This window comes from Gopherus evgoodei, chromosome 4, assembly GCF_007399415.2.
Source record: "Gopherus evgoodei ecotype Sinaloan lineage chromosome 4, rGopEvg1_v1.p, whole genome shotgun sequence".
NCBI classification, from domain to species: domain Eukaryota; kingdom Metazoa; phylum Chordata; order Testudines; family Testudinidae; genus Gopherus; species Gopherus evgoodei.
In genome coordinates, this window is record NC_044325.1 from 66,862,721 (window position 1) to 66,875,146 (window position 12,426).

The window sequence follows — 12,426 nt, forward strand, 5'->3', positions numbered from 1 at the left end:
AGCAGGATAGTGTAAAATACAATACTAATTATATTTTTATTATCTCAGCCAATTGGGATGCAGAATTGAGAGTAGTAAAGACACACCAAATGCAGAAGACAAGAAATTACTATCTGAGCCCATTGAAGAAAATGTCTATTGTATTACCTACAGCACAAAATTCTCAGATGTTCAGCAGCTGCCAGAGCATAAACAGCATAACTAGTGAAGGGGACAACCATGCGAGCAGTCACTCTCCAGGCAGTGTCAGCGGGACTAGGCGTCAGGCTTATATCCCGTACCGTGACTCCATTCTCACCTGGCTTCTGAAGGACAGTCTAGGGGGCAACTCCAAGACCATCATGATCGCCAGTGAGTTCAGCTCTCTGTTCGCTTTATATGTGGTATGGCGTACTGAAAAATAAGCCACTACTGTGGTGTGAGGTCCATTGCATCATTTGGGCCCATGCTTAATTTCATGCGCAGGGAGTAATCTCATTGAAGGAGGTCAGTGGAACTAAATTTAAGCTTGAATATGTATCTTTCTAAGATTGGGACTTTGATCAGCACTATTATAGGATGTGTTTATAAATTAAGGGATTTTGAAAGTCATTCTCTGTGAACTTGAGATAAGTCCCTAAAGATATTTTAAGTTTTTAATAAATTTACTCTCTTTATAAAAACAGTAATCTCTTTAAATCAGTTTTTGTTCTTCATTTAAAGCCATCTCTCCTGCTAGCTCCAGCTACAATGAGACTATGAGTACTTTGAGATATGCCTCAAATGCTAAAAACATTATTAACAAGCCCCGGGTGAATGAGGTGAGACACCGACTTCTGATTTTATTTCATTTTTATATATGTTTTAAATGTATTCAGCATATCCCTCCCCCAATAGAAAATCTCAATTTTATTTTAATGTCCTTTCTGAGGAGTTGCTTTGAAATAACCATCTGTAAGGAAAGTCGTTGTCTTCTTTTACTAGATTATTATTTTTAAGTATGATTAATAATCATCTCTAAATGTTTCAGGATGCAAATGTAAAACTGATTAGAGAACTACGAGAGGAAATAGATAGATTAAAAACTATGCTGATGAGCTTTGAACTGGTATGTATGAATTCTTATCTACGTGAACCCTCAGTAGTGCTTTTGCTAGCTATATAAACATAATTTTATCTTTTACACCTTTCTTTACATTTGTTGAATGAGACTGGGAGGGAATGAATCTATTAATTCTTTGAGTGTCTTTATCATGGTTTTGCACCAGCTGCACCTCTGCCAAAAAGGCTACACTCTCTGGTATTGTTTCTTAATGACCCTTAAGCGTAAGCTGTTAAGCAATTATTAGAAAGGGCCTCCTCTCTATCTCTAGGATGGATAGGCTGACTTGGCTACCCACGCAGACCCCTATGGTGAAATATACATTCCATTATACAGTACAGGAGCACCAAGCTAGTAACAAAATCAGGTACAATATTAATAAAGAGCACCCCACACTTGTCATCGTACTTTTCTAAGGAAGTGACTAATAGGCCTTGAGTAGTTTAGGGTTAGAACGTAGCCTGCACTCCCTGAGAGACAATGGGAGTGAACTCTGAGACATAATATACAGCTAGCATTCTTAGTTTTCCTTCATATTTCCTGCTTTATTTGGACCAGCTGTGAGCTTTAGCACATTTGTGTCTCTACTCCTCTTGCAAGTAGAGGCCAAGACTACACTAGCCCTAAGCTTCCTCACACAGAGATGGGGTAGTGCAAAAGCAATATTAAACTATTCTCTCACAGTATCATACAAGCAGTATCTAGCTAGAAGGTATTTCCTGAGTAAATTTGAAGGGTAAAATCAAATGTCTGCCTAGATTATCTTTACTTCTCTTGCTTCACTTCTCTGAAATCAGAGTATTTGACAAAACTTGCCTGCCTGAGTTGTGAGTAAGAAAACACAGAGATGTCTGTAATATTTGTTTGTACAGAGGAATTCTAGCCCTTCTTGGAGTGATGACAGAGATGGAAATCTGACAGAATTGGTTCTTCAGAATGAAATGAAGGTGGGTATATTTTATTAGTCTCCCCTCACACACACTTTGATAGGGACACTGACACATTTTTTTAAACAACAGTGAAAATGTTCCCATATTAATGCTTTCATGCCTGCTGGTGGAATGTTCATATTTTTCAGCAACAGTCTTTCATAAAACTTCCATTCTACTGAATGGCAGGTATAGTGCATCAATTTACAACAAGCATTTAAAATGTCCTTAATAGTACATTGTATATTTTTCATATCTCTGTAATCTGGCCATTTTAGAGTTTTCTGTAGCACCCATCACTGTAGTAACAATGTGCTTCTCAGGTAAATTAGATGTATGAGTTGAGGTACCAAGTGGACTTCAAGGAGAGTTTTCTACCCTTCTCTCTGAAGTGGTTAGGAAGACAGAAACAATGAAAAGTGAGAATTTTGTTGTCGGGGGCTGGGAAGGAGGGGAGTCAGACCCTCTCTCCCCTGCTGTGGCCTTCCCCAACCTGGAGCTGGGAAGGAGGGGGGTCTCAGCTTGGAAGGAGGGCCCTCTTTCCCCAGCAGCCCTGGAGTTGGGGAAAGTCACCTCTTTCTCTCGCCGCTGCAGCCCTGCACATCCCAAATTCCCTCCCCCACCTCCTATTCTCACCCCATTTCCACCTACCCTCTATGCCTCCCAAGGCGGCCACTCACTGTACATGTGCGTCTTCTCCAGGGTCCAGGTGGCTCCACTAATTAGATGGGTGGCCCTTCATTCTCTTGTGTGCGCCTGCCCAGGTGCGCACCTTAGAGGGAACTATCCATGGACTACCTGAATGGAGCTTGCAGACCACTGGTAGTCCACGGACCACAGTTTGAGAACCTCTGAGCTAAGTCCCAGCTTCCCCTTGGAGTGGTGCAACGTGCACCTGCATTTTTGCACACCTGAAATACATTGCAGGTGCAATTCTAATTGCATGTCTAGTTATGTGCTTTTCACCTAGAATTGGAAGTATCCAGGTTTTCATCTACAATTCAGTGGAAGATAGAAATTTTGCAAGAGTAAATTGCATCTGCAAAAAGGAAGCTGTCCTTTTGGGAAAAAAATGATTTTTGAGATATACCTAACTTGCTATGTAAATAAAATCTTTAGTGTTAACTTCCTTTTCTGACCTTCCTTAAGATTGAACAGCTAACCAAAGACTGGAGCGATAAGTGGACTGACAGAAAAGTCATAATGGAAGAATACAGTGTGGACATCAACAAAGAAAAAGCTGGAGTAACAATAGATTCCAATTTACCTCATTTAATGGCAGTGAATGATGATATCCTCAGTACTGGAGTTGTGTTTTATCATCTCAGGGTGAGACATAATCACTTGTTTCATTTTGTCTGACTTTCAATAGGTGTCTTTTCTTTGGGAGTAGAGAACCAGATTGGGTGGCATTATAAGAGCAATTATCAAACAGCAAAAAGCTGTATTGCGAGTCACACACCAAAAACTCTACAAAAAGTCAGTCACATTGGTAACAGGACAACAGTAAAAAAAACAAAGGGGAAACCATCTGTTCTCCACAATCTGTACAAAGCAAGATGCGTTCAGCTGAATATTAAGATGACCTTTATCAGTGCATATACAAAACTTACTGAAAAATGTATGTGCATGCATGCAAAAGCAAACTAGATGTCCAGCTGCCCAAATATGCATACAAGTAACGGTTTGCACACACAGAATGGGTGCCTTTCACTCTTTGTGGGCTCAGTCGCAGTTCAGGGCAACTGCTCTTGTATTCTCCCTCCATGGTCCAGCATGGGCACCCATTCTAGGCTCCAGGCTCCTCAAACTGTCACCTCTCTTGGACAGAGACCCATGCTTCTCTCCCTCTTGACCAGTTTTTTTTCCAGGCTGCACAGTTTCCTGCCTGCATTGTGATATCCCCAGCAAGTCAGACTGCCTAAACAAGCCAACATCTGCATTTTAGCATAATTGCCAGCAGTTATAAGCTATCACACAGCCCCTTTTAAGGAAGCACTTTTATTCTTAAGGTGAAAGTGTTATCAAAAAAACATATAGAAAAGAATAAAAGTTCTTGTGTGTGTGCTAAAAGCTTTCCAGAGGTTAGCCATCAGTTTTATGGGACCTTAGTACGCCAAAGTCCTTCCCGTTTTTCCCAGGGATTGGACCCCCTGGAGTAGAAGGTTCTGTCCATTTGCTGGATCAGAACAAACCCCTGAGTCAGTCTGAACTCAGGCTATTTATTCAAAAGTCTCTTCTTTGTTTATGGGTCTCTGCAGAATCAACTTTTGAAATACTTTATATGCCCCTGTCCGGATGTTGGTACTTCTCTGGAGTGAATTTGCCTAATCACCCTCCACTGTACTTAGTTTCTGGAAGGCAGTAGTCACCCTCCCCCATGGTATTACATACAATCCCTGGTGCACAATGATCCATAAGCTTAATACAATAAGATTTCCCTAAAACATTGCAGGAAATTGCCATATCTGTCACAGGATTAATTGTTTGCATCAAAGTATGCATGCAGAAGCTTAAAATTTGCCCAGCTGTTCTAATATAAACATGTTATTACAGCCTTTACATGGAATGAGTGATGTGTAGTAGCCAAGAGCACCGGAACCTGTATAGAAGTAGGAGTAGGTGGTACCAGTGCTAGAACTGTGGTCCACCACCAGCACCTCCTCTTCTTCCTGAGGCCCTACCCTCTGGCTAGGCTGGAAGCCAGAGCCAGGCTGTGGTAAGAGCTGCGCAGGGAGCCCAGGACTTTGCTTTGGAGCAAAGTCTCACTGCAAGTCCTCCCAGTAGAAAACATTTTTTAAAATGGGACTTAAGCTTCTAGGTCACTCAGGTCAGATTTTGAAAAGTATTTAGGCACCTAAACGGACAGATAAGCGTCTGGTGGGACTTTCAAAGTGCCTAGCACCTAGCTGCCATTGACTTTTATGATTTCCCATTGAAACCAATGAGAGTTATCTACCTGGCTGCTTTTGAAAATCCCACTGCATCTTTAGGTCTTAAATATCTCTAAAAATCTGATCTATAGGCACTTCTGAAAATTTTACCCAGTCTTTTAGACACCTGTTTTTTTGGCTGCAGCATGCCACTTTGTTTGATGCCACAAGCTAGTACTGGCATGCAATGACATGGCACATCTAGCTTGCCTGCTATAGACAAAAAGCCGGTTTGCAACATGCATTTGTTTTACTGTCATTTATCTTTATGACATAAAATGCTGCAAATCCTCCTCCTTTTTAAGAATCCTAACTCTTTTTTTTGTGACAGTAAACGTGACTTGGAGATCAAGGCAGCACAATGATCACAATTATTGACCAGGGCAATGTTTTTTCCTTTGTGTGACGTTGTGGAGAATATTGTCTGGGATAATTCATCCTTAGAACAGCCTGTCAGGTTATCTGTTAACCTGGTTTTCCAGCACAAACAAAAGTGTGTTTGAGGGAAGCGTTACTGGCTCTCTTGTCCTTTAATGTTATCTCTGTGGTCTAAATATTTTGCTCCGTAACACTAGTTTTATGTCTCCCTCTCTTTGATTTCAACCATCTAAAACTGAAATTCAAAACCAAGCATTATGGTAACTGCAGTTGTTGTTATGGGAAACAATGGTGTAGACTTTGAACTGTCATTCAAATTACTTATTTATTACATGATTTCTTTTCTTATTAAATGTATTAATCCAGTTGTCAAGTCCAGCAACTGTCCCTGAGAGCTCCCATAAAAGAGTGCTGTATGCTGGGATTCAGTTCAGGAACAGTGTGCAATATCTGTATTAACAATTCCTATGAGCAATGTATTTTTCTTCTTCCTTTTCTAAACTAACTCCTTCATTGTCTTAAACTAGCTTGTGATCAACAGGCCATTTCAAATGGCTAGAACATTTTGTAGAGGCAAGGTGGGTGAGGTAATATCTTTTATTGGACCAACTTCTGCTGGTGAGAAAGACAAACTTTTGATCCACAAAGAGCTCTTCTGACGGTCTGAAGATAGCTCTGTGTTGTTCAAAAGCTTGTGTCTCTCACCAGCAGAAGTTGATCCAATAAAAGATATTACCTCACTCACCTTGTCTCTCGGATATCCTAGGACCAACACAGTTACTATTTCACCACATAGAACATTTTGTGTCATTCACATACTGTGAATGCAATTATGCTGTGCTGCTGTGTGTGTTAATTGCCATGGAGGAAGAATATATTGCTCCACTGGAGCAAAAACCTGCTTTAGATGCCTATGAAACTTGTTTCAGAAAACAGAAAAGTACTGTTAGTTTAAAATGTGATTTTGACTTAAAAATAGTATAGTTTTTAACTAGAGCTGTAAATTAACTGCCATTAATGCACAGCGCAATTAATGCGTTAATTTTTTCAATGCATGTTAATCGCACACCCTCTGGGTGGGAAGGCAGCATGAGCTGCTCCGAAGAACCTGTCTGGTCAGGTGCAGTAACACAAGCTGCCACCAGAGGGCGGGAAGAGGCGGCTTAGAAAGTAAGGTAGTTCTCATCCCTGCGTTTTTAAAGTAAAAACAGGACGGCCAGGGGCTTGCTGGAGCGGCCCCCGGGCTTGCAGGGCTCACCTGAAACGCCCTCCCCATGCCTCCCGGGGCTGGAGCACGATTAATTGCGAGTAATTTTTTTAATCGCTTGACAGCCCTACTTTTAACATCATCAGAGCCATAGAAGGCATCAGGTCGCACCTCTGGTGGAGTTCCTGAGGAGTTCAAAATTTGTATTAGGTGAGATTGCAGTTGCTCAAAGTAACTGTAACTTCAGTTACTCTAAGTATAGGACAACTGAAAAAGTGGCCAGAACTGGCTAGAAAGGGAGCCTGGTCAGGGCAGCCAGTGTGTGCTCTGATTCTGCGCCTCCAATCAGCTTTGCATTGATGGACTGGTGATGGAAATTAAAGCTGCCCCATGCAGAAACCCTACAAAGACAACAGTATAAACAGTGCCTGCACTCCACAGGGGTAAATTACTCATGAGGCACAAAGGGGTATAGTTGGTGCAAGGAGGTATAACTTACCACTTTCTCTGCCAACTTTTTTTTATATTTGGCCCCTGATTGTAGTTGCAAGACGGTTTAGGTTAGTATGTTGTTGTTCAGCATGAGTCCTGCATTTAATGGCCATGCCCTCTCTGCACAGTGTTCTTTGTGGAACAAATTCAGATATCAAAGACCAAATATTTAAATTACCTTTATATGTGAGCCTGCAAATACCGAACAGATACATACAGATCAGGTAGTTACATGGAGTTTTGTATTCAATTTGCAGGTGTAGGTTTGGGGCCCTTTTGAAAAATTGGTCTAGGAGATTTCTTTCTTGCAAAGGTACATCTTTCAAGATTTCTTGTTCTTTGCTTTGACATTTTTCTTATTTGGAAATAGTAGCATTTGGAATTTGTGCTTGTAGATCTTTTTAGTGATTCATTCTCACATTTGGTCTGAAGTGCCTGATTTTCTGGCTGAATGCTTTTATTTGAACTAAATATGTAGACATAACCCTCTCTTTCATAGTTTAAAAAAAATGGTAAATTGCATATCCGCAACTTTGGTGCTGCAGTCCAAAGGCTGAGTTTTATTACTGCTATGAAGGTGCATTACCAGTGAGGTGAATGCAACTAAAGGTCCCCTCCACTGAGTGGCATAGAATACATAGATATTGTCACTGGCACGTAGTCTATGGAATTATTTTTGTTAGCCATTTCAAAATAAAGTATTAGTGATGCAGCTGTAAATGTCAGTGTTAGTAGACAATCATGTTGAATTTTGACATTAATCTCAACTGTATATAGAAAGTAGTCACTACTACTGAAAGCACACTTTTTTTAAAGCTAGTCCTTCCATATTATTATATACTGATTTGCAAACAGTGGAGTATTTCACATGCTACTTTTGACAAAACCTAAAATGGTTAACAGAACTCCATTTTAATGGAGAAAAGCTAGTCGGAAGGCTCACTGATAGGACTCATATAAAGCCTCTTATTAAGTTTGTTTCACTTACACTAACATCTTTGTCCCCTCTTTCTTTGCTCCTAGATGCTGCCTTTTCTTTTCTTTGTGCTTTGCCTCTTTTAGGCTCTGGTGTCTGTTACTTCCATCTGAACAACAAGAAGGTAAAATTTAGTGTTCCTTATGTTTTTGTGCTACAGCATTGCACTATCATTCTGTACTTTTTGAAGGGAAGGAAAAGGCAGCCAATTTTGAATCATATTATGCATGCAGTGTGTTATCCATTATTCTCTTCTTGTGTCCTACTTCATATACTTTTCATATACAGTAGATTTTACAACAGCTCAGCGACATATTGTTACAGCCTTTTTTGTGAAGAGTCTTTCCTCTTGATTTCAATAGCTCATTAGTGTCTGAAGTTTCAATTGATGGATTTATTTGTATTGGTGTAAAAAGGATTAGTCCATTTGTGTAGTAAAGTGTTTTGAGAGATGATGTGTTTTCAAAACTGAAGTGCAAAAATATATTCCCGAATACAGTAAAAGCTGTGTTATCCGGTACTTTACCAGCCAGAAAACTCTATAAACTGGCATTTCTGATCTTCATTCAAAGTCTGGCTTGTAGTCTGGTTGGCGTGGGGCCGGCAGGCTCCCTACCTGGTTCCGTGTGGCTCCCCAGAAGTGGCGACATGTCCCTGTTGCTCCTAGGCGGAGGAACGGCCACAAGGGGTTCTGAGTGCTGGAGGAGATGTGGGGCATGGGCTGTTGGAGGGAGTTTGGGTGCGGGAGGGGGCTCAAGGCAGGGGGTTGGGGCAGTGTTCCCTCTAATTTTTTCCATCCATATGCGGAATGAATGTGCATCATATCGAGGTAATATGCGAATGTGCACCACCAGTAGAAACCAAAAGCCTAGATATAATATGTGTTTTTTAAAAGTTACCGTAGGGATAATTACTCCAACAGGACAGGTTAGGCATTTTAGAACTCACTATTCAAAGAATTAAATTTAAGCGTAAGAGAAATAAAAATTATGAAATGCATAGACTAGTAAAAAAAACCTAAAACAACACACTTTGAAAGAAGTATCAAGAAATAATAACAATGCAAGTATGTGTTGGGAAGTGAGTGTGAAAGATAGTGTGCGCGCGCGACGGAGACGTGCTGTGGGCGCGCATATTGCCCCTTGAAATATACTGACTCCACTTTAAGTAGATCAGTTGCCCTTTTAAGTAGGTCAGCAAGTAGATCAGATGATTGGAAAAAGGCTAATGTAGTGCCCATATTTTAAAAAGGGGAGAAAGAGAACCTGGGGAGCTACAGACCTGTCTGCCTCACTTCAGTCCCCAGCAAAATCATGGAGCAGGTCCTCAAGGAATCCATTTTGAAGCACTTGGAGGAGAGGAAGGTGATCGGGAATGGTCAACATGGATTCATCAAGAGCAAGTCATGCCTGACCAACCTGATATCTCATCATAGAAGGCAAACTGGCTTTGTGAATAAGGGGAATGCGGTGGATGAGATAGATCTTGACTTTAGCAAAGCTTTTGATATGGTCTCCTACAGTATTCTTGCCAGCAACTTAAAGAAGTATGGATTAGATGAATGGACTATAAGGTGTATAGAAAGCTGGCTAGATATCTAGTTGGCAGCCGGTATCAAATGGAGTGCCCCAGCGGTCGTTCCTGGGGCTGGTTTTGTTCAACATCTTTATTAATGATCTGGATGATGGGATGAATTGCACCCTCAGCAAGTTCGCAGATGACACTAAGCTTGGGGGAGAGGTAGATATGCTTGAGGGTAGGGATAGGGTCCCCCACACCTGCACAGCAAGTAGGAGGCTTCTGGGAGCAGCTCCAAGGCAGAAGGCAAGAGCAACATGCGGCAGTGGGTGGAGGGACACCTGAACTGCGCAACACTTGATAGCCTGCTTGTAGCTTACAGGGAATTTAGGGTTGGGTGGCTGGCCATGGGGGCTGCCCCAGCAGCAGCTGGTGTGGCTGTGGAAGTCATGGAGGTCCTGGAAAGTCACGGAATCCGTGACCTCCGTGACAGACTCTCAGGCTTGCTTATAGCTTCTTCTCACAGAAAACAAGCTGACAGGGTCACTACCCAAGTGGGCTCTTTCTTTAATGAAGGAGAGTGAGGAATAAATTCAGAGTCTTTGACTGCCAGTTGTCATGCACAATGACCACTTGCTTTGAAATTAGCACTTCATTTGCATTCCACACGGCTTCTTTCTCATTTGATGGGTTATTTAGTTACAGGTGTGTACACAATGGGATATAGATAAGTGAAAAAAATTAAAGTAACATCCCATTCGTTTTCATGACGTTTAAACACCTGATTATTGTCATTGCCCTTCTCTGCACTTTTTCCAAATCTAATGCATCTTTTTTTGAGATGGAGTAACCAGAACTGCACTCAGTATTCAAGCATGGATTTATATAGTGCCATTATGATATTTTCTGTTTTATTATCTATCCCCTTCTTACTGGTTATATCACTCTGTTAGCTTTTGTGACTGCTGCTGCATGTTGAGTGGACATTTTCAGAGAACTATCCAGGGTGACTCCAAGATCTCTTTCTTGATTGGCAACAAGTAATTTAGACCCCATCATTTTATATGCATAGTTGGAGTGATTTTTTCCAATGTGCATTACTTTGCATTTACCAACATTGAATTTCATCTGCCATTTTGTTGCCCAATCACCCAGTTTTATGAGGTCCCTTTGTAAATCTCACCTGTCAGTCTTGAACATTGTATCATCTATACCAGGGGTAGGCAACCTATGGCACATGTGCCAAAGTGGCATTCACACTGCCCAGGTCCTGGCCACTGGTCTGGGAGGCTCTGCATTTTAATTTAATTTTATAGGAACAGTTCCAATTTTGGGGTCTTTTTCTTATATAGGCTCCTATTACCCCCATCTCCTGTCCCGATTTTTCACACTTGCTATCTGGTCACCCTAGGAGAGGCTGATTTAATTGATAGGTTACATACTAGAATTAGTAGTTCTACAATTTCATAGTTCAGTTTCTTCAGAACTCTTGTGTGAATACCATCTGGTCTTGGTGACTTATTACTATTTAGTTTATCATTTTGTTCCACCTTTACTAATGCCTTAGCCTGGAACAGTTTCTGTTATTTGTCGCCTTAAAAAAAATGGCTTGGGGATTTCTCCCACATCCCATGCAGTGAAGACAGATGCAAAGAATTAATTTAGCTTTTCCACAATGGCTTTGTCTTCCTTGAGTGTTTCCTTAGCACCCGGATTGTCCAATGTCCCACTTGGACTATTTGGCAGGCTTCCTGCTTCAGATGTACTTAAAATATTTTTTGCTGTTAGTTTGTCTCTTTAACTAGTTGCCCTTTGCATTCTTTCTTGGTCTGCCTTATTATACTTTTACACTCGATTTGCCACAGTTTGTTCCTTTATATTTTCCTCCATAGGATTTGATTTTTAAAGGGTTTCTTTTTGTCTCTAACCACCTTTTTTACTCTGTTTAGCCTGGGAAGAGAGTTCTCTCACTGCAAATAGTACCTCCTTGTGGCTGCTCTGGGGATCAGCTCTCACCCAGTCTGGTGAGAGCTTCCTTCATCAGTTACTCAAGTTGTGACCCCTCTCTCTCTCTCTCTTTCTCTCTCTGTTTATGACTCAGCCCTCCAGCCAGATCACTATGTACTCCTCCCCTTCTGGATAGCCAAGTCTCTCTAAACCAGCTGTCTGGTTGGCACCTCTCACAATCCTGTGCCACTTCCCAGTGACTGTTAAGGGAACTCAGGCACGCCCTCTACACTGGGTTCCAGCCCAGGAACCCTGTAACAAGCACTCAGGGTCTGCCCCATCCTATCCCTTGCTGCTGTTTCCCTGGACTTTTTCCTACCTTGCCCTCTCAGGCTTCCTTTCGCTATAACTCTTGGAATCTGCCGCCCCAAGCATGAGCTTGCTCGGCTGGTGCCTGGAGCCGGCTCTGCCTCGAAGGAATGCCTCTCTCAACTCCCTCGCAAAACTCCTCTTCGCTGCTCCTCTTCACTAGCTCCTTTGGTTGCTTAGTAGCTGGCCTTTTAAACCCCTTTTCTCCCTGAGGAGAGAGCCTTCAATCTCTCAGCAGAGGGCTTTGTGTATGAGCTTCACCCCCTCTCAGCCACCCAAGTATAAGGTTGTGCTGGGTTGGCAGTTTGGAATTGTTACCCAACCCCTGTGTACAGGGACCCAAGCTGAGATTGTCATCCCCGAGATATAAGAACTTGGGCATCCAAGATGATCCTGGGCCTATAAAATTGGACAGCTGGCAGTATGTACTGAGCACCTTTACAGATTTCCTGGGAGAGCTACCTCAAAAAAGGAAAGTTCCTAGAAAAACTGCGCAGATGGCAACCCTATCTCAGCTCCCTGGGGTGAGAGTGACAATCACCCCTCCCCATCAGATGCTGGGAGACTAGTAAGACATGCTCATGGTTACATGTAAT

The 12,426-nt window shown here is 41.8% G+C and overlaps 1 protein-coding gene across 1 annotated transcript in view; it reads left to right on the forward strand.

The window, feature by feature from the left end:
• STARD9 (StAR related lipid transfer domain containing 9) overlaps nt 1-12,426 on the forward strand; it is a 175,421-nt gene that overhangs the window by 101,504 nt on the left and 61,491 nt on the right. The window contains 5 exon segments of the mRNA XM_030559592.1: nt 154-351; nt 703-800; nt 1,010-1,087; nt 1,954-2,028; nt 3,160-3,339. Coding sequence (XP_030415452.1) covers nt 154-351; nt 703-800; nt 1,010-1,087; nt 1,954-2,028; nt 3,160-3,339 — 629 coding nt within the window.